The sequence below is a fragment of the Phodopus roborovskii genome, unplaced genomic scaffold, assembly GCF_943737965.1.
Source record: "Phodopus roborovskii unplaced genomic scaffold, PHOROB, whole genome shotgun sequence".
Lineage (NCBI taxonomy): Eukaryota > Metazoa > Chordata > Mammalia > Rodentia > Cricetidae > Phodopus > Phodopus roborovskii.
Window position 1 is genome coordinate 1202987 of NW_026125281.1, and position 24542 is coordinate 1227528.

The 24542-nt window shown below is 40.6% G+C and overlaps 1 protein-coding gene across 1 annotated transcript in view; it reads left to right on the forward strand.

Annotated features, from left to right (window-relative positions):
• The window catches only part of Crispld1 (cysteine rich secretory protein LCCL domain containing 1), a 36897-nt gene extending 13460 nt beyond the window's left edge, over positions 1 to 23437 (forward strand). The window contains exons 2-14 of the mRNA XM_051196545.1: positions 6330 to 6448; positions 7681 to 7813; positions 8644 to 8759; positions 9461 to 9561; positions 11598 to 11738; positions 12048 to 12108; positions 12194 to 12260; positions 12468 to 12598; positions 14206 to 14249; positions 14339 to 14411; positions 17557 to 17632; positions 20964 to 21094; positions 23342 to 23437. Of these exons, the coding sequence (XP_051052502.1) occupies positions 6330 to 6448; positions 7681 to 7813; positions 8644 to 8759; positions 9461 to 9561; positions 11598 to 11738; positions 12048 to 12108; positions 12194 to 12260; positions 12468 to 12598; positions 14206 to 14249; positions 14339 to 14411; positions 17557 to 17632; positions 20964 to 21094; positions 23342 to 23393 (1245 nt within the window). The 3' untranslated portion in view covers positions 23394 to 23437. The remainder of the gene's footprint in view (positions 1 to 6329; positions 6449 to 7680; positions 7814 to 8643; positions 8760 to 9460; positions 9562 to 11597; positions 11739 to 12047; positions 12109 to 12193; positions 12261 to 12467; positions 12599 to 14205; positions 14250 to 14338; positions 14412 to 17556; positions 17633 to 20963; positions 21095 to 23341) is intronic.
• The last annotated feature ends 1105 nt before the right edge of the window (positions 23438 to 24542 follow it).

Consider the following 24542-nt stretch of genomic DNA (forward strand, 5'->3'; position numbering starts at 1 on the left):
ATGAGGTAGTAAGAGTAGAACCCAGGTGGAGAGGGAGCTAGGAGAAAGAGAAGGGGAGGAGAGGAAAGCACGTGGGACTAGGAAGATTGAGCGAGGGGAGGAATAGATGAGAGGAAAAAAGAGAGAGAGATACCATAAAAGAGGGAGCCATTATAGGTTTGAAGAGAAAACTGACTCTAGAGAAATATCCAGAGACCTACAAGGATGACCCCAACTAACAATCTGAGCAACAGTGGAAAGGCTACCTTAAATGCCCTTCCCTGATAATGAGATTGATAACTAACTTATCCTCCATCATAGAGCCCTCATCTAGTAGCTGATATAAACAGAAGCAAACACCCACAGCTAAACACTGAGCAGAACTGGAATCCAGATGCAGAGAGGGAGGACAAGACCAGGCTGCAGAAACCCACAAAGACAGCTGACCTGAACAAGGAGGAGCCAACGGGCCCCCAGACTGATAGCTGGGGATCCAGCTTTGGACCAACCCAGACCCTCTGAACATAGGTCTCAGAAGGCCTGGGCAGTCTAAGGGACCTTTGACAGTGGAACCAGGATGTATCCCTGTTGCACAAAAGGACTTTGGGAGCACATTCCCCATGGAGGGATACTTCCTTAACCTAGAGGCAGGAGGGAGGGCCTAGTCCCTATTCCAAATGACTTGACAGATTTAGATGACCCTTCCTGGAAGGCACCACCCTCCCTGTGGAGTGGAGGGGGATGAGATGGGAGGGTGGTTGGGGGGCATGGAAGGGAGGGAGAGAGGGATGGAGGGAGAAACTGGGATTGATATGTTAAAAAAAAAAATAGAACCCAGGTCCTGTGGAAGAATAGTCAATGCTTTTAACCACCAGGCTCTATCTCCCATCCAAAATCTTTTCCTCTTAATTAAATGACAATAAAAATAATGAAGGCACAGTAGTCTTTGGTTTACCAGGAAGTCTATAAAACAAATGTCAATAGCATTCACAGAAATATTCAGATCTGCAGGCTTTACTTTTGTGCAGCGTAGTTGCACTATGGTTACTCTACAACTGCACTTTATCCCAAGAACGTTCGGGGCAGGAAGTCTGAGCTGTCTGTCTCTGAACCCGGTAGCTGCCCACCCCGGTCATCTGGTGAGATGAGAAGCAGCTAGCACACTTGGGCAGCCATGTCTCCCCTGTGTCGTTATATATTAGCTGACACAGAAAACTCATAAGATATACACAACAAAGAGCTGATTTTAAAATCCTCATCTGGACGTTAAGATTCAGAGCAATGGAGACAGAGAAAGAAGGAATGCTGACAATTGGTAAATTGTGTGTTTAGACATACCGAGGGGGTGGAACGGTAAAGGGAGTGTACGTTCTTTTGGGGGAAATTTTGAGTAATTACGGAGAAGAAAAAAGGGTGATCATCATTCAGTCCTGTTGGAGAAACACTGATGAATTCACCATCTGAAAAGATGAACGGACAGGTGTGTACCCTGCTGATTTGCCTTCTTATTGGTCCTGTCTCCAGGTGTTGGGCATGCGGTAACTTCTCTCCTGTACAACTGAGTCATCATTGGCATTTTGACCAGAAGCCCTTTAAACATGTAACAGTTTGATAGTGTAAGCTGTAGAAGTCCAGCAAGGAGGAAAGTTGGGGTATAAAGGCCTTGACAGTGACATGAGATTAATAAGTACAAATCCTGTAGAACAATGTAGGAATGGTGTCAGATTAATGTCTGTTCTACCCCACGAGGAAAGTCTGTCCCATCCCGTGCATCTCTTTGATGCTGGACATGGTATTTGTGTAATATCAGATCACTAAAATTGTCTGTTGAGTTTTTCAGCATACTAAGCTTTCAGGCCAGAAGTTAAAACACAAAGATGTTGTTCTAAATGGTTGGGTTGCTGCTTTCTATAATGTCATAAAGGCTTTGTTTTGAAAGAAGATTTTGAGAGAAGTCACATCTCTGTGGGCTCCAGGAAGCCCTTTGCCTCAGAGTAATGCTGTTTTCTCAGTCTCTACAGCTATGAGCCTACTATGTGCTCCTTCTCACTCCAGAGTCCTTCAGAACAAATGAATCAAACTCCTTAAAACCTGATGTCATCACTGGAAGGAATGTTCTGGAACCCTTTCCCATAGGGTGTGTGTGTTATATATGTAGGTGGGAAATAACCATGTTTGCATTTTGACATACCTCATGTACTCATTTTATGAAGAAATGGTAATTTTGGTGTAGGTTGACTTCAAATTACTGCTGGGTGAATAGTTCAGAGGAAGGACAAAAAAAGCCTCTTAAGCCATCTTGATTTGATTTACAACCAGAATTTAAATAGACATGTGTAGAGTCCAACTTGCATTTAAATAGTATGGGTATGAATTATTGGCAAACTTAAAGCCTGAAATATCATGTTGTGGAATGAAAATACACATGTGCCAAAAGCGCACATATATGTACTGTGCTATCATTAGGCCTTTGTAATAATTCAATTAGGGGAGCTATATTTTCAGTACTTTATTCTGGAACATTTTAAAAATTTACATGGTTGGTCTTGACCTATACTCTTAGGCATGATGAAATTTGACAAATAATCACTTTAAGTGATTATGAATTACTATTTATTGGATATTGATTTAAAATTAAGTGTAGGTACATGATTCTGTGCTATAGTCCTTATATTCAAATATGATCTTATGAACATATTTAAATGTGCATGATTATAAATGAATTCTGTTGACTTTCTTCTCTTATTTTCAATGGGTTAAAAGAATACTTGATGCTTTTAGAATAAGTCATTTCTTCTTTTTGAGATTATAATATAATCACAGCATCATCCCTTCACTTGCCAGTCTCCAGACTCTCCATATACCCCCTCCTTGCTACTTTTCAAATCTATGGCTTCTTTATTCGCTAATTGTTGTTACATACGTACATACATATACATAAATACACATATATGTGTATGTATATATATGTAGAGCTGTCCTTGACATGTATTACACGAATACATTTTAGACCTTAATGCCATCTTTCTGAGTTATTTTGTATTTCACCCAACAGATTTTACAGCTAAGGAAGGTTAGCCTAACATGTTTGAGCACGTTTTAAAATGTATTTCACTTTCTGTGTATTGGAAAACACAGGTCGAGGAGTTTAAAAGCAGCTGTGTATCCTCTCTCAAACATTCCCGTCTCTATTCAAAACCTCGCAGCAGCCCAGAGTGTGCAGTCAAGTGTAAAGCAAGGCTTGCAGTAGTCTCCAGGACTTTGCTGTGGGTTCCTCTGGGTGGTCCTTAGGAGAGGGTGGTGGGTGCGAAGCTCTCACTTATTTACTGGACCTGGGCCACCATCACCTGAGGGTTTGTGCTCTCTGCTGTCTCAAGCCTGGGCCAGGAAATCTCATAGCTCCCGCTCTTTCTGTGTGGTCCTCTCCACAGTGTCCTTCCTGCCAGTTTTCCTCTGTGGTTGGCTGCCGAATGTGTTGGCTCAAGTTAGTAAGATGTGTCTGAAAAGAGAACCGAACAGAAGCTCTGTTTCATAACCTAGCCTCAGAATTCTCAGGGCCTTATTCCATTTGTTTAAGAGTGAGTCACTGCACCTCTGAATGAAAGGGGGGGGGATACAGGAATTATCCAATATTCTGTGTATAGTGAGTATTTAAAAACCAACACAACCAACACAATGCTCTTTAGATACTTTATTTTTAGCCATTTAAGTTCTAAGTGTGCTTTTACGCTTGGATCTTGTACTCTTGGTCAGCCTACTGGGAAACCTATGGATTGGTGTGGATTTAAAACACTGTGGGAAACCCAAGTTTTCAGATTGGAGATAAAACTTTTTATTTTCTCTCTTAAGAACATACTACTTTCCAGGTGACTCTGCCTGAAAACCCGATTGCTTTGGAAAGTGATTATTTTTCAAATTTTCTGGATACAAAGGGAAGACAACATTTTGGCCATCCTCTAGGACTTCATATAAATTCATATTTCTTGTGTAAATTTTTGTTGAATAGGCAACACAGTGACTTGAATATTTTGTATGTTAACAATGAAATTAATTAATAGCTTTCTTACATCTGCAAACAAAGTATTTACCTGACAAATAATTATTGGTGACATATTTCTCATGCCTATGATAATTTGGAACATTTGATATTCCTCCAAAGTAAAAATAAATTTTGTAGTGAAAACCAAGCTATTGTCTATCTCTCTTTAGTTTGCAGTTGAATGTATAGATGTTTTTGTATTGTTTGGTATCTACCTAATGTAAAATTTTACTTTGTGAGTGCAAAAGCATTTTCCTAATTTTAAATCTACAATTGAAAGGGATGAAATACTCATTAATGAAAAATTATATGAATGAGGAAGAAAGATTTCCATCCCTGTATGTTATGTACGTGTGTATGGATGTGTATAGATGAGCGTGTATGCATGTCTATGCTCATGCATATCCATCTATGCCTTTGTGTGTGTGTGTGTGTGCATGTATGTGTGTGTATGAATGTGTGTTTATGAGTGTATGTGCATGAGTGTGCAAGTCTGTGCTCATGTGTGTACATCCATGCCTTTGTGTGTGAATGTGCACACATACATGAGTGTGTGTGTGTGTGTGTGTGTGTGTGTGTGTGTGTGTGCGCGCATGAATGCGTGTGAGTAGGAGGGTAGAGGGTCTCTTCTGAGACCTTTCAGCCTGTACTTACATTAGGGTTTAGCTTCCAAAATCATAGAAAGCAAACAAGTCTCCTCAGACTCTGATTCTAACCTTTGTTAGCTCCTTCGTTACCTCTCTTCTAAAGCTGGGAAAGTCAACATTTGCTTTCCATTCACCTTCTAACCTCTGTGGCCAGATTTCCCCATCACTGATCAGGAATTGCTCTTCTGCACACACTGCTCCTTAGCCAGCCTCCTGTCTTGTTTTCTTTGTGGCATCATTGCCCATCTACCCCTGACATCTCTTTGGTCTCACTGAGGTTGAAGTCACCATTAGTTTCCCCTTAGCCTTTATGATTTATTGGCTTGAAACAATACCATCTCATTGTTTTTTCTCCCAGTTTTAAAAATTCTAGAATTCTTTTGATCACTCTCACTGTTCCAAATCATTTTTCTGAAGTTATTATTCTCTACATACTTTTTTTTAGAACTAACTGACTTTGTCTGTCCTTACACTCCAGTTGGTGTAGAATTCACTCTCCTATTGGGGGTACTTATCGCAACCCTGTGAAATCCCATTAGAGGAATACACAGACACATGGCTGTTATTTTCCTTTATGCCTTTGTGGTAGCTGTATTGCTCCACCACTTTTTCCCTGACAGCTCACGCCACTTACCCATTGGCTTTGAGGTGTCTAAATATCTATAATTTTTTTCGTTGTGCCCTTCTTCAACCTGTCCCTTAAATTGTTCAAATGTTCCATTCCCGGGACTGTTTTCCTGACCTTTATTATGTGGAGTTCTGTTCTGAATGTGTCAGTGGACACAGTTCTACATGGTTTTGTGAGTGTAATATTATGTCTTGTACAGCTGCCTATGTTTTGAACTAATAAGAACTTGAAGAGTAAATCCAGAACTTGGAAAACTTACTTAGTTCTTGACTTACATTATTTTAAATGAGCCAGTCACCTTCATTGATGTTTGTAAGTGAGAACAGTGTATACGTTATTGTGGTCAGTTCCATTAATTTTTCCACATATCCAACACGCACTTATTCGCCACTGTGTATATATAGTAGACACAGAAAATAGGCCAAAGGTACCATTGGAGTTGAATGACTACCTCCAGGCAATTTACACTCTCTTGGGAGAGGTAGACATGTAAGTAAACATTACCATACAGGGTATTAGTGCCAAACAAAGGAATGTAAAAAGCTCTGAGAGCACCAGGGAGGGCAGAGTTTACTTCTGGGATTGTTGGAGAGGCAACACAGAGACTATGTTAGGTAATGATGGGTAGGAAGCCAAGAATAGAGTTCTGCCTGGCAGAAAACCAAAGGATGCTTAGACCAGGTTTAGGCCCTGAAGGTATAACATGCTTTAGATATGGAGACCCTGCATTAGATACCCGTGGGCACTAGATACCTTTGTTGGCCGCATTTTAAGGAGAAGAGTCAGGTGAATGCCTTTGTGATCACTCTGGCAATTCTAAAAAAAAAAAAAAAAATGTGTAGGCTCATTAGAAGAAGGAAAGATTCGTCAAGGAAGTTGAGTAGGAACGAAAAACTCAGGGCGGCAGATGAGGAAAAACCCAGAGCAATGTGTTCACTTAATGAAAGAGGAAGAAAACAAGAACCCGTGCTTCGCACTTGGAGCAATGGCTGGTGTGCACATTGAATGTCTGTGTTTTGTTCTGTTTGCCCTGTAGACGTGGGATGTGGAGCTGGAAAGATCTGCAGAATCCTGGGCTGAAACGTGTTTGTGGGAGCATGGACCAGCAAGCCTGCTGCCCTCCATTGGACAGAATTTGGGAGCACACTGGGGAAGGTAGTGGAAAGCACAGCTTTTTGTTTCTGGAAACACAGACGTCATGAATGAAATGTTTATTAATCTACACTTGCAAATTTTCTTTTTTTTAATTCCTTATACAATCTCACTTCTTTTTTTAATTTTTTTATTTAATTTATTATTTTACGTGTCGATCCCAGTTCCTTCTCCCTGTCTTCCTTCCTCCCTCCCTCCTTCCCTCCCTCCCTCCCTCCCTTTTACCCTATCTGCCCTCTCACATGCCCCCTAACCACCCTCCCCTCCCATCCCCCACCCCAATTCCATATGTAGGGGAATGCCATCCAGTTGGGGTCATGTAGCTCTGACAGGTCATGTGAAGATTAAGACAGTTATCCCTCCATGGGGGGATGTGTCAGCAAGGTCCTTTCGTGCACCAGGGATGCATCCTGGCTCCACTGTCTGAGGTCCCTTAGACTGCTCAGTCCTTCGGACCCATATTCAGGGGGGCCTGAGTCAGTCCAATGCTGGTTTCCCAGCTATTAGTCTGGGGGCCCGTTAGCTCCTCCTTGTTCAGGTCGGCTGTCTCTGTGTGTTTCTGCCGCCTGGTCTTGTCCTCTCTGTCTGCATCTGGGTTCTAGTTCGACTCAGTGTTTACGTATGGGTAAACACTGTTTCCAACAGGTATTAGATGAGGGCTCCATGGATAAGTTAGTTGTTGATCTTGCTATCCGGGAATGGCATTTATGATAGCCTTTCTACAGAAGCTCAAATTGTTAGTTTGTTGTAGTCTTGTAGTTCTCTGGGCCTTTCTTTGGGTTCAATTTTCTCTTCAAACCAATATTGGCTCTCTCTTTTATGTTCTCTCTCTCTTCTGTCTTCTATTCCTACCCGGACTCAATCTTCCTAGTCGCACATGTTTTCTTCTCCTCCCCCTAGCTTTCTCCTACTCTCTCCATTCACTGCCCCCCCTTCCCCTGTGCTCTGGGGGACTTGTCCCTTCCTGCTTCTGTGAGGGACTTTATATGAATCTCTTAGATAACAAATTTTCTAATGTTTGGTACTTCAGAGTAAAAAGAGGTAACTGAGAAACAACGAATACCCATATATCCTACCAGAACAGCCACCAGTTTCCTAGCTTATCTTAGCATTATTTGTATATTTAAGATCTGTAGCTTACACAGAAGGAGCTTTCTGCCAAGCCTTGTCAATTTAAGTTTTATGTTTTCTTCAACGTTTTTGTTCCCTGTGATTTTTTTTTTTCCTTCTGACAGATACCGACCCCCAACGTTTCATGTACAAGCGTGGTATGATGAAGTGAAGGACTTCAGCTACCCATATGAGCATGAGTGCAACCCGTATTGTCCGTTTCGATGCTCTGGCCCTGTTTGCACACACTACACTCAGGTATGCTTTGCGGGAGCTGCAGTTGGCTCCTCCAAATCAGTAACTGTAGCTGCAGTTACAAACAAGCTCGCACCTTGTATTATCTCATGTGAATATGTAGGAAAACCTGTACCGTTGTTAATCTCATGGCATAGACATGACCATTTCTATAAGCAGTATATTCTCACAGATACCAAAATACTTCCTTTAAAAGGCTATACATGTAAAATATTTTACCATGGCTCCAATAGGTACAGTCGAGGAGTAGTTAGCCATCTTCTAAATCAATTTGATGCCAAAAAAAATATACTATCATCTACAGTTACTATTTACATATGTGAAGAATTTATATTATGTGTGTGTATACCTTATATGTGTCTTTCACAATTTGCATTGGGTGTATTCCTAATTTCCGAATCAAACAAAGAAAGGCAGGCTTAAGTAGACAAAGGTCCCTCCTGCACTGGGGTCTAGGACAGAAGGCCTCTGAGCATAGGACTTTTACTTCTTACTTGAGATATAGACTTCTGTTACTCTAGTTAAGCAAGCTTCTTCATGGAAGTGTTCACAGCGTAAGGTGTAGGTGCAGCTTTGAATCATTTAGTAAGTTTGCACTTTGAAAATGCTGACACTGTATAATAGCATAGAAAGCTAATGGCCTGCAAATTTCTTTTATTAGCGGAGTAACAAGCCCAGACTCCAATGTCAAGTGAAATGCATTTGACATTTCTCACTCCAGTGTGCATGATTACTGTTGGCTTCTACGGTTTCACTTTTCTCCATTGCTCTTTGATGCACTACTGTCTCATTTTATGTCGGCCCTGCCTGAGCCTCTCTTCTCTCTAACACAGGTGGTATGGGCAACCAGCAGCAGGATAGGCTGTGCCATCAATCTGTGCCACAACATGAACATCTGGGGGCAGATATGGCCCAAGGCCGTCTACTTGGTGTGCAATTACTCTCCCAAGTGAGTGGACAAGGCACGGGGCCGAGGGTGTCTTGTGGAAAGTTTTCCTAGTGTGAAAATAGTTATCTAATCCTGTTTTTTCCCAATTTCAAGGTATATTCATAGAGGGTATTGCTTAGTTGGGTTTATGTCTGATGGCAGTGATTATAGTTGGTTAATTCATTAGTTAGTGATTAAAGGGAATGGGAGAATTAAAACCAAGATGTTCCCTAAAGACATAGAATATTTTTATGTTTTTCAGCTTCACACATTATGCTAGTCTAGTCCATAAATAGCAATTTTGATGAGAGATTTTCACCTACACATTAATATATATATGTATGTATGTATGTATGTATGTATGTATGTATATCCTGTGTAAAGAAGACTTGAATGACCATGTTAAAATTTTGCAAAGCCATTCTGATGATCAGATTTAAATTATTAGTATACACGAGATAGGTGAATATTCTGAATTCAGTTGTCTTCAAACGTTTGATTTTTGAAATTTCTAGTAGTTTTCACACCAAGTTACTTTGGCAGTTTTCAAAATAATGAGACACTTAACTGCATATAACCCTGGTCCCAAAGGAATTCATATTAAAATATATGTCTTTATCCTAAGAGGCCTGCATCATTACTCCCAAAATGTTTAAGTAGGGATGTCTGCGATGCCCTAATCCTGCTACAGGATGTCTTAATGGAGTGGATGCTCTCTTTAGGGGGAACTGGTGGGGCCATGCCCCTTACAAACATGGACGGCCTTGCTCTGCTTGCCCACCCAGTTTTGGAGGAGGCTGTAGAGAGAACCTGTGCTACAAAGGTCAGTGTTATGTAGTTTTCGCTTGGAAACCTCCGTTCATCCAGCTTTGCATCATTGCGCATGTTCCTGGGGGTGTGGCCAAAGGCTGAGGGTGTGGCCGAAGGCCAGCTCTCGCCCTAGGCGGAATCCCCAGTACTGAGAAACTAAAGAGAAGTCTAAACTACACTAGTTATCTATCACCCGGATGCATTTCAGAGTGCTAGTTCAAAAATTTTGAGGAAGTAATTTTAAATATGAATAATTATTCTCAACTTATTTTTAAAATACTATTATCGTGAGCTAAATACAAGTGGGTCATGTGCCTACAAGACAGGAGCAAGGGTTTTAGAAAACTCTTCTAGTTCCCCATCACTACCGCAGAGAATGGATATCTTAAGAGCCATCTTAATGTGTCCTTGAGAGTTACCTCCATGAGGATCTGGAAATTTAACTTAATTCATTTTTAGTGCTTTGAGAGTTTGGACAAAAGTATATCTCTATGTATTGTACTGACCCATGAACAATGGGTAGGATGCCTCCTCACTTCCCACCATAGGCTCTATTTCTTATGCCAAAACAATTTTAAAAGTGTAACCACACTTATATAGAACTTATAAAATTGGTGCCCTCAAACACCAAAAAAAAAAAAAAAAAAAAATCTTTTTTTTTGTTTGTTTGCTTGCTTGCTTGTTTTGGATTTTAGAGACAGGGTTTCTCTGTATTGCTTTGGAGCCTGTCCTGGAACTCGATCTGTAGACCAGGCTGGCCTCAAACTCATAAAGATCTGCCTGCCTCTGCCTCCCGGGTGCTGGGATGAAAGATGTGTGGCACCAACGCCCGGATTCACATTTGAAATCTTAATGTGTAAATGTAAGGCTCAGGTTCTAGAATGCTTGCTTAGTGTGCAAGAAGTTGAATCCTTACTACCTCATTAACCCGGAGTAATAGTAATCTCAGCACTGGGAAGGCGGAGTTCAAAGTCATCCTCAACAATCCCGCAAGTTCAAGGCCAGCCTGGAATAGCTGAAACCCTGTCTTAAAACATATAAATATAATTAGAATGTGGTATTAATAATGCTTGTGGATATAACACAGATGACAAAGGTTTGTGAAAAGTCATGAACTTGGGCATCCCTGCGGTCACATTTTACCTTCTATGTTATTATTATTTTTCATTTATTGACAATGAAGATGGGTGTGAGAAACACATGAACCATACTCAGTCCTAATGGAGAGGCCTGTCTTTGGTTATCTTAGCGACTGAATGCTCCTTAGTGGTGATGGGCAGGCAGGAAACACCCATTCTGCCTCTTCTGCCTCTATATTGAATGTCCCTGTTTGAATTCCTAACCATTTCCCAGCATGCCCTCCTTCCACGACAGTCTTGATACACACTATATTCCCAAAGCTGAATCCTCTCCGCCCTTCACCAGTACCTGGTGTGTTCCTCTTAAAACTCCTCTGTATTCACACCTTCTTCTGGGTCCTGAGTTTATGGGCGCAAATGAAAACAGGTTCCCGTTGTCTACAGTGTGACAAGGACAAGCTCTTGATATATATCAAACTAGGGGTGTGTGTGTGTGGGGGGTGCGGGGAGCCTAAAATTCCAAGCTTGAAACTATTCTCTATTTATACCTAAAATCTCTGCATTTTGAAGTTTATTCTAAAAGAAAAAACACCATGGAAATTGACGCTGTAACAGATAACGAGGGCATGCCCAGCCTTTAAGGGGAAAAGGTACATCCCTTAAGCCCTAATGTTACTGGAGAACAAGGTCAGTTTCATGGTGTCTCTATGAAATAAAACATTGATCATTGATACCATATTGAAACTCTACTGAATGCTAACTAAGTACTAACACCAAAAACAAAACAAAACCAAGGGCATGAAAACTGTAGTGTGTATTTCATAGCCGTGAACTTATGTCAGAACCTGTGGCAAAATAATACTGCATGTTTAGTTTTAAATTACTCAACAGGCGTAGAAAGGCATTTGCTAATAACTTATACTCACATAAATAAAATTCATATCATTTCTGAATCTTTTCCTTCTGACAGAAGGGTCTGACGGGTATTACACCCCCCGTGAAGAAGAAACCAATGAAATTGAACGGCAACAGGCTCAGGTCCGGGACACGCACGTTCGGACAAGATCGGATGATAGTAACAGAAATGAAGTCGTCAGCACTCAGCAGATGTGTAAGACCTGGATCTCTTATCAGACACTTGTGGTTTGTTTCAGCCCGGAGCTGGTGGTGGCTCGCACCTGTAATCCCAGCAGAGGCAGAGGCAGGAAGGTCTCTGCGATTTCCAGGCCAACCTGGTCTACAGATCAAGTTCCTTGATAGCCAAGGATACACAGAGAAACCCTGTCTTGATAAACCAAAAGCAAGCAAGCAAGCAAACAAACCTAAGACACAAACCAAACATGTTAGAATAATACATAAAACCCATTTTAGAAGCTTTAGAATTATTGAAGCTATTTTGGTATTTTTGTTTTCCTTTCAGCTCAGATTGTTTCCTGCGAAGTCAGATTGCGAGACCAGTGCAAAGGGACCACTTGCAACAGGTAGGCATCAGCTGACAAGATAAAAGAACCGTTTGCAGTCTGCGTGCGGAGAAGCTGACCTTTCCTCCCCATGACTGTCTCTTAGGTATGAATGTCCTGCAGGCTGCTTGGACAGCAAAGCTAAAGTCATTGGGAGTGTACACTATGAAATGGTAAGTAGAAATGAAAATTACTTGGGAATACAATCTTTTCGAATAGTATTTATTTTCAGTTTGGGACATGCAGCTTATATTAAGTGTAGCTTTTGTTTTTCCCTTCTCAGAAATGCTTATTTAGGTTAAAGTCCTATACACAGTGCTTTACTTCTTCATGCAGAGCTAGAGTTTTGTAACACCCTGTGTCTTTTCCTTCCCTGCAAGCAATCCAGTATCTGTCGAGCCGCCATCCACTATGGGATAATAGACAATGAAGGTGGGTGGGTAGACATCACGAGACAAGGACGAAAGCAGTACTTCATCAAATCCAACAGAAACGGTGTTCAAACAATTGGGTAAGGACCTGAATGGCCTTTTCTGTGAGACGGAATGAAGTTCTGATAATGAGCTAACGTATCCTTTGACCCAGCCACAGGAGAATTTATGGGAGAGTGGTTGCTAATTTCCAGAGTTCACTTTGTGTCTCAGACGATCTGCATATAAAGCCTCCAGATTGAAAGCTAAATCTTTTCGCTTAAGGGCATGGTAAAATTCCAGAGTGCCACGAGATTCCATAAGTACGTGTAAATGTATAGTCTGCTCACTCGCAGGACTGGACAGATGGCGCAGTGGTTCAAAGCACTGGCTACTCCATCAGCACACCAGGATTTGGTTCCCGGCACCCACATGGGAGCTCACAACTGCTTGTAACTCCAGTTCATCTTGTGGAATTGGCAGGAAGCAGGCGTGCACACTATGAGCATGTGTACACGTAGCCAAAACTCCTACACAGAAAATAAAAGGAGTTTTCTTTTTTAATATAAATTATAGCCAGTTTTTAAGGTTAAGCAATAAGCTTTTCAGCTAGGTCAGAAGTATCCCCCAAGAAGGTTAATTTATTGCACGTTCTTTCATGCCAGTGTAATTTTGTAGAGTGTTGGTTCACTTCTTAAGCATTTCTTCAAATTTAGTAAAATGTGTCCCATTCTAAGCCATGGAACATTTTCATATGTACTTTAGAGAAGAGCAGTGCAGGCCTTTGCAACATCTTTGTGCTGTGTCTTTTCCTTCCAAGTAAAAGAACATTGACTTCCACACAGAAAGCTTTCTGTAGGAATTCTAGCTTAGATTCTTTCCTCTAAGTGTGCAATTGCATGCACAGGTTAAATTGGAATTCATTGCTGGGTGGTATAGTGGTGCATGCCTTTAGTCCCAGCATTTAGGAGGCGGAAGCAATGAGGTTTCTGTGAGTTCAAGGCCAACCAGGTCTGCATGGTGAGAGTTCCAGAACATCCAGAGCCACAGAGTGATACCCAATCAAAAAACAAAACAAAAAACAAAAAAGAAATAAAAATCAGAATTCATAATTATAAAAAATAATCTGATTAGAGTGTTCCTTGCAAATCAATGTCCTGACATGTTATATGTGCAGTTGTGTGGTTTTAGTCATTGGCAATGTCTCTTTTTGGTATAATGTTATTAGTTTATTCACTTAGCAAAATACATATATCATCATCAGTAAATAATCGGCATTAGTAAAACAGTCACCGGTTGATGATACATTAAGGAACAGTTTTTCTGGATGATTCATACAATAAGAAGAGGTTCATTCATTGACTGTAGACCCTTTAACAATACTGAATAATTGAATAACCACTTCCTCTTTAGATGGCTGTCATTTTTTTTTTTTCTATCGTTTTTGTCTTATACTGATCGTTGTAAAGGCTTAAATTGGTTCTGGAGAGAAAGATCATTAGTGTTAGTTTTGTTTTGTTTGTTTGTTTGTTTGTTTTGTTTTGTTTTTTGTGTGTATGTGTGTATGAAATAGATGCTGTGTGTGCTCATACTATTTGCTTAGACGTTTTAGTAAGGATGTTTAAAAGACAAAGACCTGAGCGTGTCAGGAATTACATTGTTGCCAATTTCCATAAGCAAATGATTGACATTTCTTTTTTGCCTGCAGCAAGTATCATTCTGCTAATTCCTTCACAGTCTCCAAAGTAACAGGTTAGCGATCTTTTCCTATTTGTTTTCTTATCATGTTTGGGATGTCTTGCTTCAAGTGGATTCATTTGTCTCGTGCTTTGCTTGTTCAGTTCAAGCTGTGACGTGTGAAACTACAGTGGAACAGCTCTGTCCCTTTCATAAACCTGCCTCACATTGTCCAAGGTAATGCTTTCCACATTTCCCCATCCATGTAATTAAAATAGATATGTGCATATTCATGTATGCAAATATGCAGTCACTTAATGTGTATGACATTGGTCTTGTGATATCTGTTTTTATCTGAAATTCTGGTTCTTTTAGTGTTTAGTATTATTTATGCTCTAGAATTGCTTCCCAGAGCGAGTGACATGACATCACCACATACTACATGTAACCAAGTACCCCTACTGTACCTTCTCCAAGTGTTAGCCAAGTGTTAGCCATTCCCTGGTATCAGATCTTACACATGTGATCATGTGGTCATGTGTGCTACAAAGAGTTTGTATTAATTCACATGTACTAATATAATATCACACTGGGTGGTATAGAAATTTATTTCTCACATTGCTGAAGATTGGAAGTCTAAGACCAAGGTGTTGCTGACTTGGCCACTAATGTGGCTCTCTTTCTAGCTTATAGATGACCACCTACTCTGTGGCTTTACATGGTGGGAAGAACTCTTTCCTTTCCACCCTTTTTACAAGGCCACTAATCCAACTGGACAAGGGCTCTTCTCCTAGGACCTCACTTAGCCAAATTACCTCCACAATGGCCCCATCTGTCTGCAAAGAGTAATGTGGGTTAGGTCTTCAATAGATACATGTGAGGCTGACAATAACATTCACTCCATGACAAATTCTTCCAACATCTTAATATCACTATTTAGCTTCTACCTAGTTCCTAATCTGAAGAGTAGCATTGCAGTTGCCAATAAGATTAGAATAGGATTCTTATTTTTCTGGCTGTAGGAAGCCTCTTACTTTGAGATGTGGTGTGGACAGTTGATATTGCATGTAGACATAGCCATCCTGTATCCTTTAACAGAAATTATCCCAAAAGAATAAGAATAAATATGTCCTCAGGGATTCCATAACTGGCAGGAAAACCCAAAGTAAATTATGAAATGAATAGCTACTAAATATATAATAAATAATAATTATTAAATATTACTGGAAACCTTATATACCTTATATGTAAATAATTAGAACTGTAAATATCTGAAATGAATCATTAGCATTTTTATTATGAATATACAGGCAAATGTGAGTCAAGGACTGGTAATTATATCACCCCTTTGTCAGTAATATATGGAATGATATTAAAACAGCCAAACAAGCTGCCCTCTTTTTCTTTTACATGGATTTTTCCAAGTAGGTAGGAGATCAAGTTGGAGCTGTTGCCACTCACCTTCTATAGGCACAGAGTACGGTGCAATTTATATACACAGCCTGAGCCTAGGGCGGGGGAGATAGTTTGACAGCCATAGGGGGGTGAATGAATTACCCCGCAGTTTTCGCATTCAATGAGATCACTTCTAGTCAGTGGGGACATATTTCAGTTGTTGGAAACTTCAGATAGATCCTTTTATAATAATGGCTCTGACTTACATATACTGTGAAGTGTACACAGTATTGAGGATTTTATGGTATTATGCAAACTAACCAAATCTATTTCTTGAGGAAGGTCTATCTAAATCGATGAGTGAAGATTCAATTCAGTTTGTTTTTTCTTTTCATTCACACTGTTAGAAAATTTATGGATGCAATCACGTACAAGGGATTTTCACATAGGTTTTTTTTGTTGAAAATCTCATATACTATGTAAAATGATGTTTTTTTTCAGTTTGAGTTTATATTTCCTCAAGTCCCTACTTGGGGTGCAAGACACACACACACACACAAACACACACACACACACACACACACACACACACACACACACACACACGGAGGGAGGGAGAGGAGAAGAGAGAAGAAGAGGAGGAGACAAAGGAGAGAGAGAGAGAGAGAGAGAGAGAGAGAAAGAGAGAGAGAGAGAATATCAATTAAAGGAAGCAACTGGCTACTTTTTAAATTCATTTCTTGAACTCTAGGGATGATTTAATCATTACGGACTGGATGTTTCAACTTAAAAAATAGAAAGCTTGTGGAATCTTCTTAAAAATGAGCCTAGCCAATCAGATATCTACATGGCAAAACAGGCTATCTGAAAGAAGAACATGCCATGCAAAGTGAGTTCTGTAAAGGCCCTGAGACATGAGTCCCTGGCATATTCCATATGGTTCAGGAACAGCTGCCCTTACCTGGAACACGGAGAGCAGGTAGAAGAGGGCCGGCATAGAAATTTATCAAATACACAGAACATATTGTAAGGACTGGTTCATTTGTTTTCAGTGAGGGTGAAAGCCTTTGGGATAACTAGAGGAGATGAGTGGCATATTTGGGCTTGCATCTTTTAGTTTAAATATGTGTAAATTGATTGGAGTCTGGCAAGGTCATGGGGGGGGGGTTGTTGCTGTAAGTGGCTGATCATGTCTGTACTCATCCTGGTTTAAGTTCCTTTAGGGAAACGCTGATCTTATTTGCTTTCATTATGAATGGTCAGAGTTTCTTCCCAGTTGAATAGAAGACATAAGTTGAAGAGGGGACAGAGGTTCAGCAGAGGCTTCTGCAGAAGTCCCTGTAATAATCGAGTCGCATTGTGTCTTGATGAGGAGCCCACTGAAGAACAGGTCTTGTTGAGAGACGTGTTTTATTCCCCCCCCAATCAGTTGGAGATATTCATTAGATGTAAGATAGAAGTGTGCTGAGAGCCGTAGGGATTCGGAGGAGAACTGAGACAAATCCCAGGTGGAGATGGGAATTTGGAAATTAAATGTTTGTCGATGGAACTAAGACCTTGAGCCTGAAGAAGACACCGAGGATGTGAATGCAGAAAGAGGAGTCTGTTAGGAAGCAAACTCTGTCATAAGGCAGTCACTGTGATCTCCCACGCCATCTGCTTACTAAATTCCACTGACACTGAGTTCCAAACTCAGGTGCACGGGGTTTTGTTCAAGCTTCTTTCTCCTTTGAGCTCCCAAGTCAGAGGGCTTCTGTGTAAATTAAAACACACACACACCCCACACAAAAAAGATAACTTTTTTTAAACCCTGAAAACAAGTGAAAGAAGCTGCTGTGCCGACTCCTGGATTACAGTTGGTCTGTTTCAAGAGAGATTAGGGAAAGCAGGGCCTACAGTGTTGACTTTATTTCTACATAGGACTTTTGTTTTATTATTGAGAAGCACTGAACTTACCAGCCTACATTATGTGTTTAATTTTATTCAGAGTGTACTGTCCTCGCAACTGCATGCAGGCAAATCCACATTATGCTCGAGTAATCGGATCCAGAGTTTATTCTGATGTAAGTATGCCACCTTGTGCAGCTTCCGATATCTCCAACTATATGAATGTATACTCACTTAGATGTGCATATGTTCTCTACGTATGGTCAGGGGCCCGTTTCTGAGCTGGTACACATATTTTCAGAACAGTTAATCATCAGGGTCATCAAAAATGAGTTTTTACATAAACTATGCTTGTGTAGTTATTTTATTAATGCCTTGCCCATATCTAAGACACTTAAGAGAATCAGGAGGCATTCTTGGGAAGGAGGTGCAGTTTGCCTCTCTTCAATTTTTCTTTTGGTTCTTCTGTGTCCGAGATGCAGACTGGATACTTAATAAATTTATCAAATATATGCATCGTATTCTCACTGCCAAAGCGGCAATTGACAAGAGATAAAGGGTCAAAACCAGATAATGTATTAAAATACACAGAGAAGGGAACTATCTGCCCGTAGGTTGTAACGTGTGACTTTAGGGTGGTTAGAAAAGGGACTCCAGCAGGGATGGCTTCAGAATGGATGCACACATCCCACGTGGCTTTTGCAGCACTGGTCGCTAGAGGGTCGCAAAGAAACTCTTCTGGTGGTGGGAATGGAATCTAGGAAGGTGTGCAGCAGCCACAAGAGGCAGCATTAGCAAGCTCTGGGCAGAGGAGAACTGAAGATTAAAGGAGAATGGGGAGAGGGAGAGGGATGGAGGAAGACGGGAGGGAGGCAGAGATGGAGATTCTGCATTTGTACCCTGATGAATTCACGTTTCGGATATTTGGAAGGCACTGAAAAATTTCAAAGGCAGAGTTACTGATGCAGGACGTCTCTCCTTGATGTACGCATCCAGTGGAACATTCTGGAGCACTGGTTGTGTACGGCGACTAGGGTTATGAGCTTCACCTCACTTTTCTTATCACATTTAGTTAAGTCCGAGCCTTGCCCACGCAGCTCTGCTTTCTGAAATGTCCTGTGGCCGCCAGGAATTTGCTCATCCTCACAGTCTTTCCTGAACATTTCCTGTCCTGAGAGTGTTCTCTATTTCTCAGTTGCCATCCCTTTCTTTGTGAGATACATAGTGAGTGCCCCCGCTCCAGAAAGATGCCATCACCAGGCATTGTGACCTGTGTTATGCTTCGCCTGCAACTTCCCTGAAGGCAGCTGCTGGGCAATTAACTCAATCTTTGCTTTTGTCTGCCAAAGCATCCTCAGTTAGGTTGTTGACCATGCAAAAGGAGCTATTCCCGTTCCTTGAAGGTTTTCTCTTTAATTTCCAAAATTTCTCATTTTAGTCTTGTCTGATAAAAGTCTTTCAAAACGTCCTCCCCGCAACTCTGCCTTTACGGCCTCTCTTGCTAGTGAGGGTATTGCTAGAACTTCTACCTGGAGGATATTAATGTCATGTGTAGACAATATGTATTGTTAGCTAGAGTGAGTTGGAAGTATAAAGATCCTATCACATAATAACAGCAGAGCTGTAGACTACACCTGCCAATCTTCTCTTCTCCCACAAAATGTGTTTTCTCTAGTTAAAGTTGGCGTGGAAAGGTACGGAGGAATCAGCCAGCTACCTCCTGTGGTTTGCCTTCCCTCTCTGTTCTTCTCTTCCTGCCTACAAAGCTAGAAGTGTGTTGTATATTCTGCTACTATACACATCTTTTGTAAATTATTACAAACCACATTAATCCTGCATGTGTTCAAAATTGTACTATATTCACAGATGAAATGTATCATTGAAATAATATATTCATCTAAAGTATGAGTAGGGAAAGATATTACCTTTAAGCTCAGTAGGAATGCCTGCTGACTGCACGCTCACAAGCAATCGGTACTCTTAAAAATATCTACAGGGCTTGGTGAATGTCACATGTAAGTATTTTGCTGTCTTGAGGAGGAAGTGCTGATTATACAATTTTAATACAACAAGAGGAATACTGAAATGAAATGTGCAGAGAATTACTGTTAATTTAATCTACTATGAGCAGCATCTGTCCTGGATACAGTGACCAATGCAGTCTGGGTTTTAACCTGCTGTGTGAAATGCCTCTTCCACAGAGTGTTTGACAGACAGCATTTGTAGTAGAGCAAGAGCAGAAGGATTAGACACCAGGGCCTTCAGACGCTTGGAGCTAATAAGTCCTGACTGATGCCATGCAGTACGGCTCACCAGACACATGTGCTTGTGTGAACTTTAAAACCCATACAGAATATCAAGTGAAGGCAGGACCCCACCCCACCCCCAACTAAGGCTGAGCAAGCTATTCCTTCATAGGGAATGGGCTCCAGAAAGCCAGTTCAAACACCCTTGATAAGTCCTGGTCCCATTGCCAGAGATGCCCCACAACAGATCAAGCCACATAACTGTCACCCACATTCAGGGAGGTCTTACCTCTTCTGAGGAGTGGATGGGGGTCGGGGTGGGGAGTTGGAGAGGGAGAATGGGAGGGACGAGGAACTAGGGTTGGTATGTAAAATGAAAAAAAAATTAAGTAAGAAAAGTCAGGAAAAAAGCATATGGAACCACCCACATGCAAACTGAGACAACCCAGCCACAGGCTGGGGAAAATCTAAAGACCAGGGAAGTGAGGTGGATTGTGGGATGCCTAAACGCTTCATGGACTTCCTGTGCAGCATTGCCTCATTTCCCAGCTATCGATGTGTTTCCATAGAACATTTTGATTGAAGCCAATACTGGGTCCAGGGAAGGCTTCTGTGGGATAAAAGGATTTTGCTTTTGGAAGACAGTGCTTTTAAACTTAAATTAAGCACCTGGACCCATAACGTTAAAAAGGCTTTGTAGAATTTCTGTTTGGTTTGGATTTTGTGTATGTGTGAATGGCACAATAAAATAGCTGTGCATAGATTACCTTCGTTAGAGTAAAGGCATCTGCATTCCGTGCATGCCTGCATTCTGGCAAATGGGTCATAGATATGGGCAGAGCCATGGTTGGGTTGTGTGTAAGTAAAATCTGAATGTAAGTAAGGCCATCTCCTCCATATCATAACTGTTTCATCCCGTGTCCCAATACCCATTGGCTAAGCCTGAGACTCACAAATGGCAAATAATGCTTGAAGGATTAAAAGGAATCAATTTGTTTGGTCCTGCTTTGGTTATAAAACAGTTACCAGGGCAGGACAGGTGTTTCCCATATTGGAAACGTGGAGGTGATGAGGCTTCACTATGACCGCTACTCTTAGCTTCTGCATTCAGACTTGAGAATTGGTTTATATGTGAAACATTATGCCACAGCTACTCAACTGGCTTCACAAATAGATGCCAGAGACCTCATACTACAGAAGCATGAGATAGGCAAGTCCAGCAGGGAATTTATTTCTAATGGTATTGTCTTTGCTTCTGCAGCTATCTAGTATCTGCAGAGCAGCAGTGCATGCTGGGGTCATACGAAACAACGGTGGTTATGTGGATGTCATGCCTGTGGACAAGAGGAAGATGTACACTGCTTCTTTTCAAAATGGAATCTTCTCAGAAAGGTAAAGTCAGATGAGATGCACATGATTTTACATTTCAGTCTGTGGTCTGTCTTATTTGTTGCTAGTTTCCAGTTCTTTAGAATGGTGTCTGAGTGGCTGAATGGCGTGTTTCCTATGAATCCTTGCATGGCTGCTGGCCCTTCTGGGATGAGAGGAGTTGTAGTACCAGACGTGAATGTCTCCTGCAAGCTTAGGAAAAAGCAACGTGAAAATCGGATTACCCAGAGAACCACTCTTTTGTTAATTGATCTTATAAAAAAAGAAATTGCCTTCATCCTCTTTCAGATTTCCTAGATTAGTTTTCATATTTAAATCTTTCTAGGTGTGCAAGGCACTGAGTATTTCTCTAATCCAGTTATCTGACAAAGTATTTGGCCAAAACAATGAATCTTATTTTTCCCTAGAAATAAATTCTCTTTCTGATTGAAACATGGATGCTTAGTGTGATATAAATGAACTCTTTCAGGCCATCGTTTGCTGGTCAGCTCATTAGTGTGACACATGTCTCATGACTTGGGAAAATTTGTCTATTACATTTGTAAACTATTAATAAACATTAGAAGAAATGAACTTTCAGTGAGTTTTTGAATCATCAGTATTTATGGAACAAATGTGAAGTTCCACTTACTTGTGCAGATGTCTACATTTTAGCTATTTCCTGAATAATATTTCAAAATTATAGTAGAGGATCTAGGTCTCTAGTCATTTCTCTAAGAACATGAAGACAGTCCCATGGACAGACCGCATTGCCTTTCCCGATTAAGAGGCTCATATTGTACATCTGCCTCTGGATGGGAGTATATCAGGAGGCCATGGTTGAGAAGGCAGCTTGGGTCATGACCTTCCTAAGCAAGCACAAGATATAAAAAATAGGTTCCCGAGTTATGAAATCCAACACATCTTTTATAATCTAAGTGGGTTTCATTTTGCTCTCACGCTTAAAGCTTGTTTTAAGAATAATTGACATCCTACCAGAACTGAGGATAGCGTTTTGGTTTTAATTAGCATGAATATTCCAGCATTTTCACTGGCTCTGGTGGATTCTTCAGCTGAATAATGTTGTGTCTGAACCCTGATTTATATATGTGTTAGCTGAGGTTCAAAGTGGGTTAAGTAATTGACGTGCCCAAGGTTATGTAGCAATCAGTTAACAGTCATGTAACAAACTCTAGGTTTAACACTGGTTCCATGAATTCAGAGGTGCAGCTTTGTCCAGGGCATCACTATGTCCAAAGAAACACTCCAGACACACATCCTTCCCAGGGCTTGTAGCCTGTGCCCTGCAGAAAAAGGATGATTTTAGATTGCTTTTCTACTTTCGTGAACACCCAGCATTGTGTGTGCTTATCTACACACACACTGTCACTTTCTCCCTTCTTACTGTATGAGAGTAAATATAGAAAGGAGTTTCACTGTGTCCTCAGAAATAGTCAATGTGTCTATTTTTAAGTTTTTAAAAGTTACTGCAAAACAATGTTTGTGTAATTACAACAAAGGTTTGTGTAAAATGCAAATAATATATGTGTTTAGAATAAAAATAGTTTTGTATTATTCTTGCTGTCTGCTTTAAAATGAAAACAGCTCCAAAATGTCCTTGGGTGCAGAGAGGTAGAGGTAGAGAGAGAGAGAGAGAGAGAGAGAGAGAGAGAGAGAGAGAGAATGACAAAGTTGATTCCCATTGTAGAGAGGAAATTTTTAGGTCTTTACAAATTTGACCATTAAATTTCACTGACATTTCTTTCAGAATTCTCAATGTTAAGACTCAGACTATGTGATGGTATTATAATGTGTATTTTATTAGAGTTAGGAAATGATAATAAACTAGTACTCCTTAGCATTGCTTTAGGTCGTAAATAACTATTAATGGTATAAACCTACTGCAGATTCAAGTCCCAATATCCCCAAGCCAGCCAGAGTGAAATAGCAGTCTCGCTCTGCTGTATTAGGATCTAAGGAGGCAATGCATGAATGCATGCCCCAGATGCCATGGACCAGTATAGTGGCTGCTCTCCTTCCTTGTAAGCGTCTCAAGATTCTTTAGGAAACTTTCAGTCCAGTCAGCAACCAAGATCTAGAGGGTTACATCATCCTCCCCAGAGCTTCCCAGTAAGTGTAAATTACAGCAGTCTGACACAATTGGGCCATCTGGACTCATGGAGCTACTTGCCTGCCTGTGCTCAGAGAGAATGATTTATTGGGAGGATTATATGTACACATGACCTCAATGTATCTTTTGTGCTCTTGCAGTTTACAGAACCCTCCAGGAGGAAAGGCATTCCGGGTATTTGCTGTTGTGTGATGGGGATCCCTTGGAAAGGGATTGGGAAGACTGCTCCATGTACCCCAGTTCTGAAATATGTATAGAACTGTAACTCTACAGAAGAAAACAAGTATTGCCAGCCCACCCCCAGAGTGCAAAAATGCATGCCATTCTTGAGAGACAAAGTCTATAGAACAAAACATGGGACATTAGCTTTGGGGAAAGTAATGAACATTTAATGGTTTTAGAAATCCTGTGTTAAATATTGCTATATTTTCTTAGCAGTTATTTCTATTTCTACAGTTTATTACATAGTCATAATGTTCTACATTCCATATGTTATATTATATTAAATGGTGCTTTGTATATGCCACTAATAAATGAATATAAGCAGTGAATGTGAATGGCCCTTAGAGAATTATCTGGTGCATTGAGAAGTAAAAAACCTTAAAATGTAAAGAAACTCTTAAGTCGCTCTTTTTACCAGTCCAGTGCTATGTTCTTACCTTCTCAACATCTCTAACTGCCTTACCCTTAGGACTGGGCAATTGTTCTCTTCTGTTAATTGTGCTGTGCAGAGTATTAAGTCCTGATGTTGCACTCGTTACTTTGTATAAAATAAACCTTTAATTTCCAAGGGAAAATATTTGGTGCCTTGGTGGAATGGCCTCAGTTGTATGTGGGGTAAAGTCCAAATAGTGTTGTGAGAACCGACCTGGTGATCATTAGTAGCTAGAGGATGAAGTAGCACCTAGAGCTTGCTAGTGTTGATGCTTGCTAGTGTTGATGGAAGTGAGTTCACATGGTTTTCGTTTGTATCCTGGCAAGTACTCCTGCAGGCCAGGAAGTATATTTTTAAAAGTCTGTTGAGAATGAATGGATGTGTTACATTGTTATTACCACTGGTTTTCATACTGGCCAATGGCTTTGTGTATAAACCTTCCATTAGTGTGATCCAATGGTGGTGATATATTTGTTTCTGTGAAAATGTATTGTGCTTTGTTACTTAAATTCTGTAAAATGTCACTGTTAGTATTTTTTTTCCTTGCTGGTAAACTTATTTGTTTCCCATAAATGTATTAAAATTAATGTTTCAAAAGATTATTTTTACTTTTGTGCACACACACTTTGACTTGGAATACTTCCAAATAAATTAGCACAGTTGATTTTAGTTTTCGACATCTGACT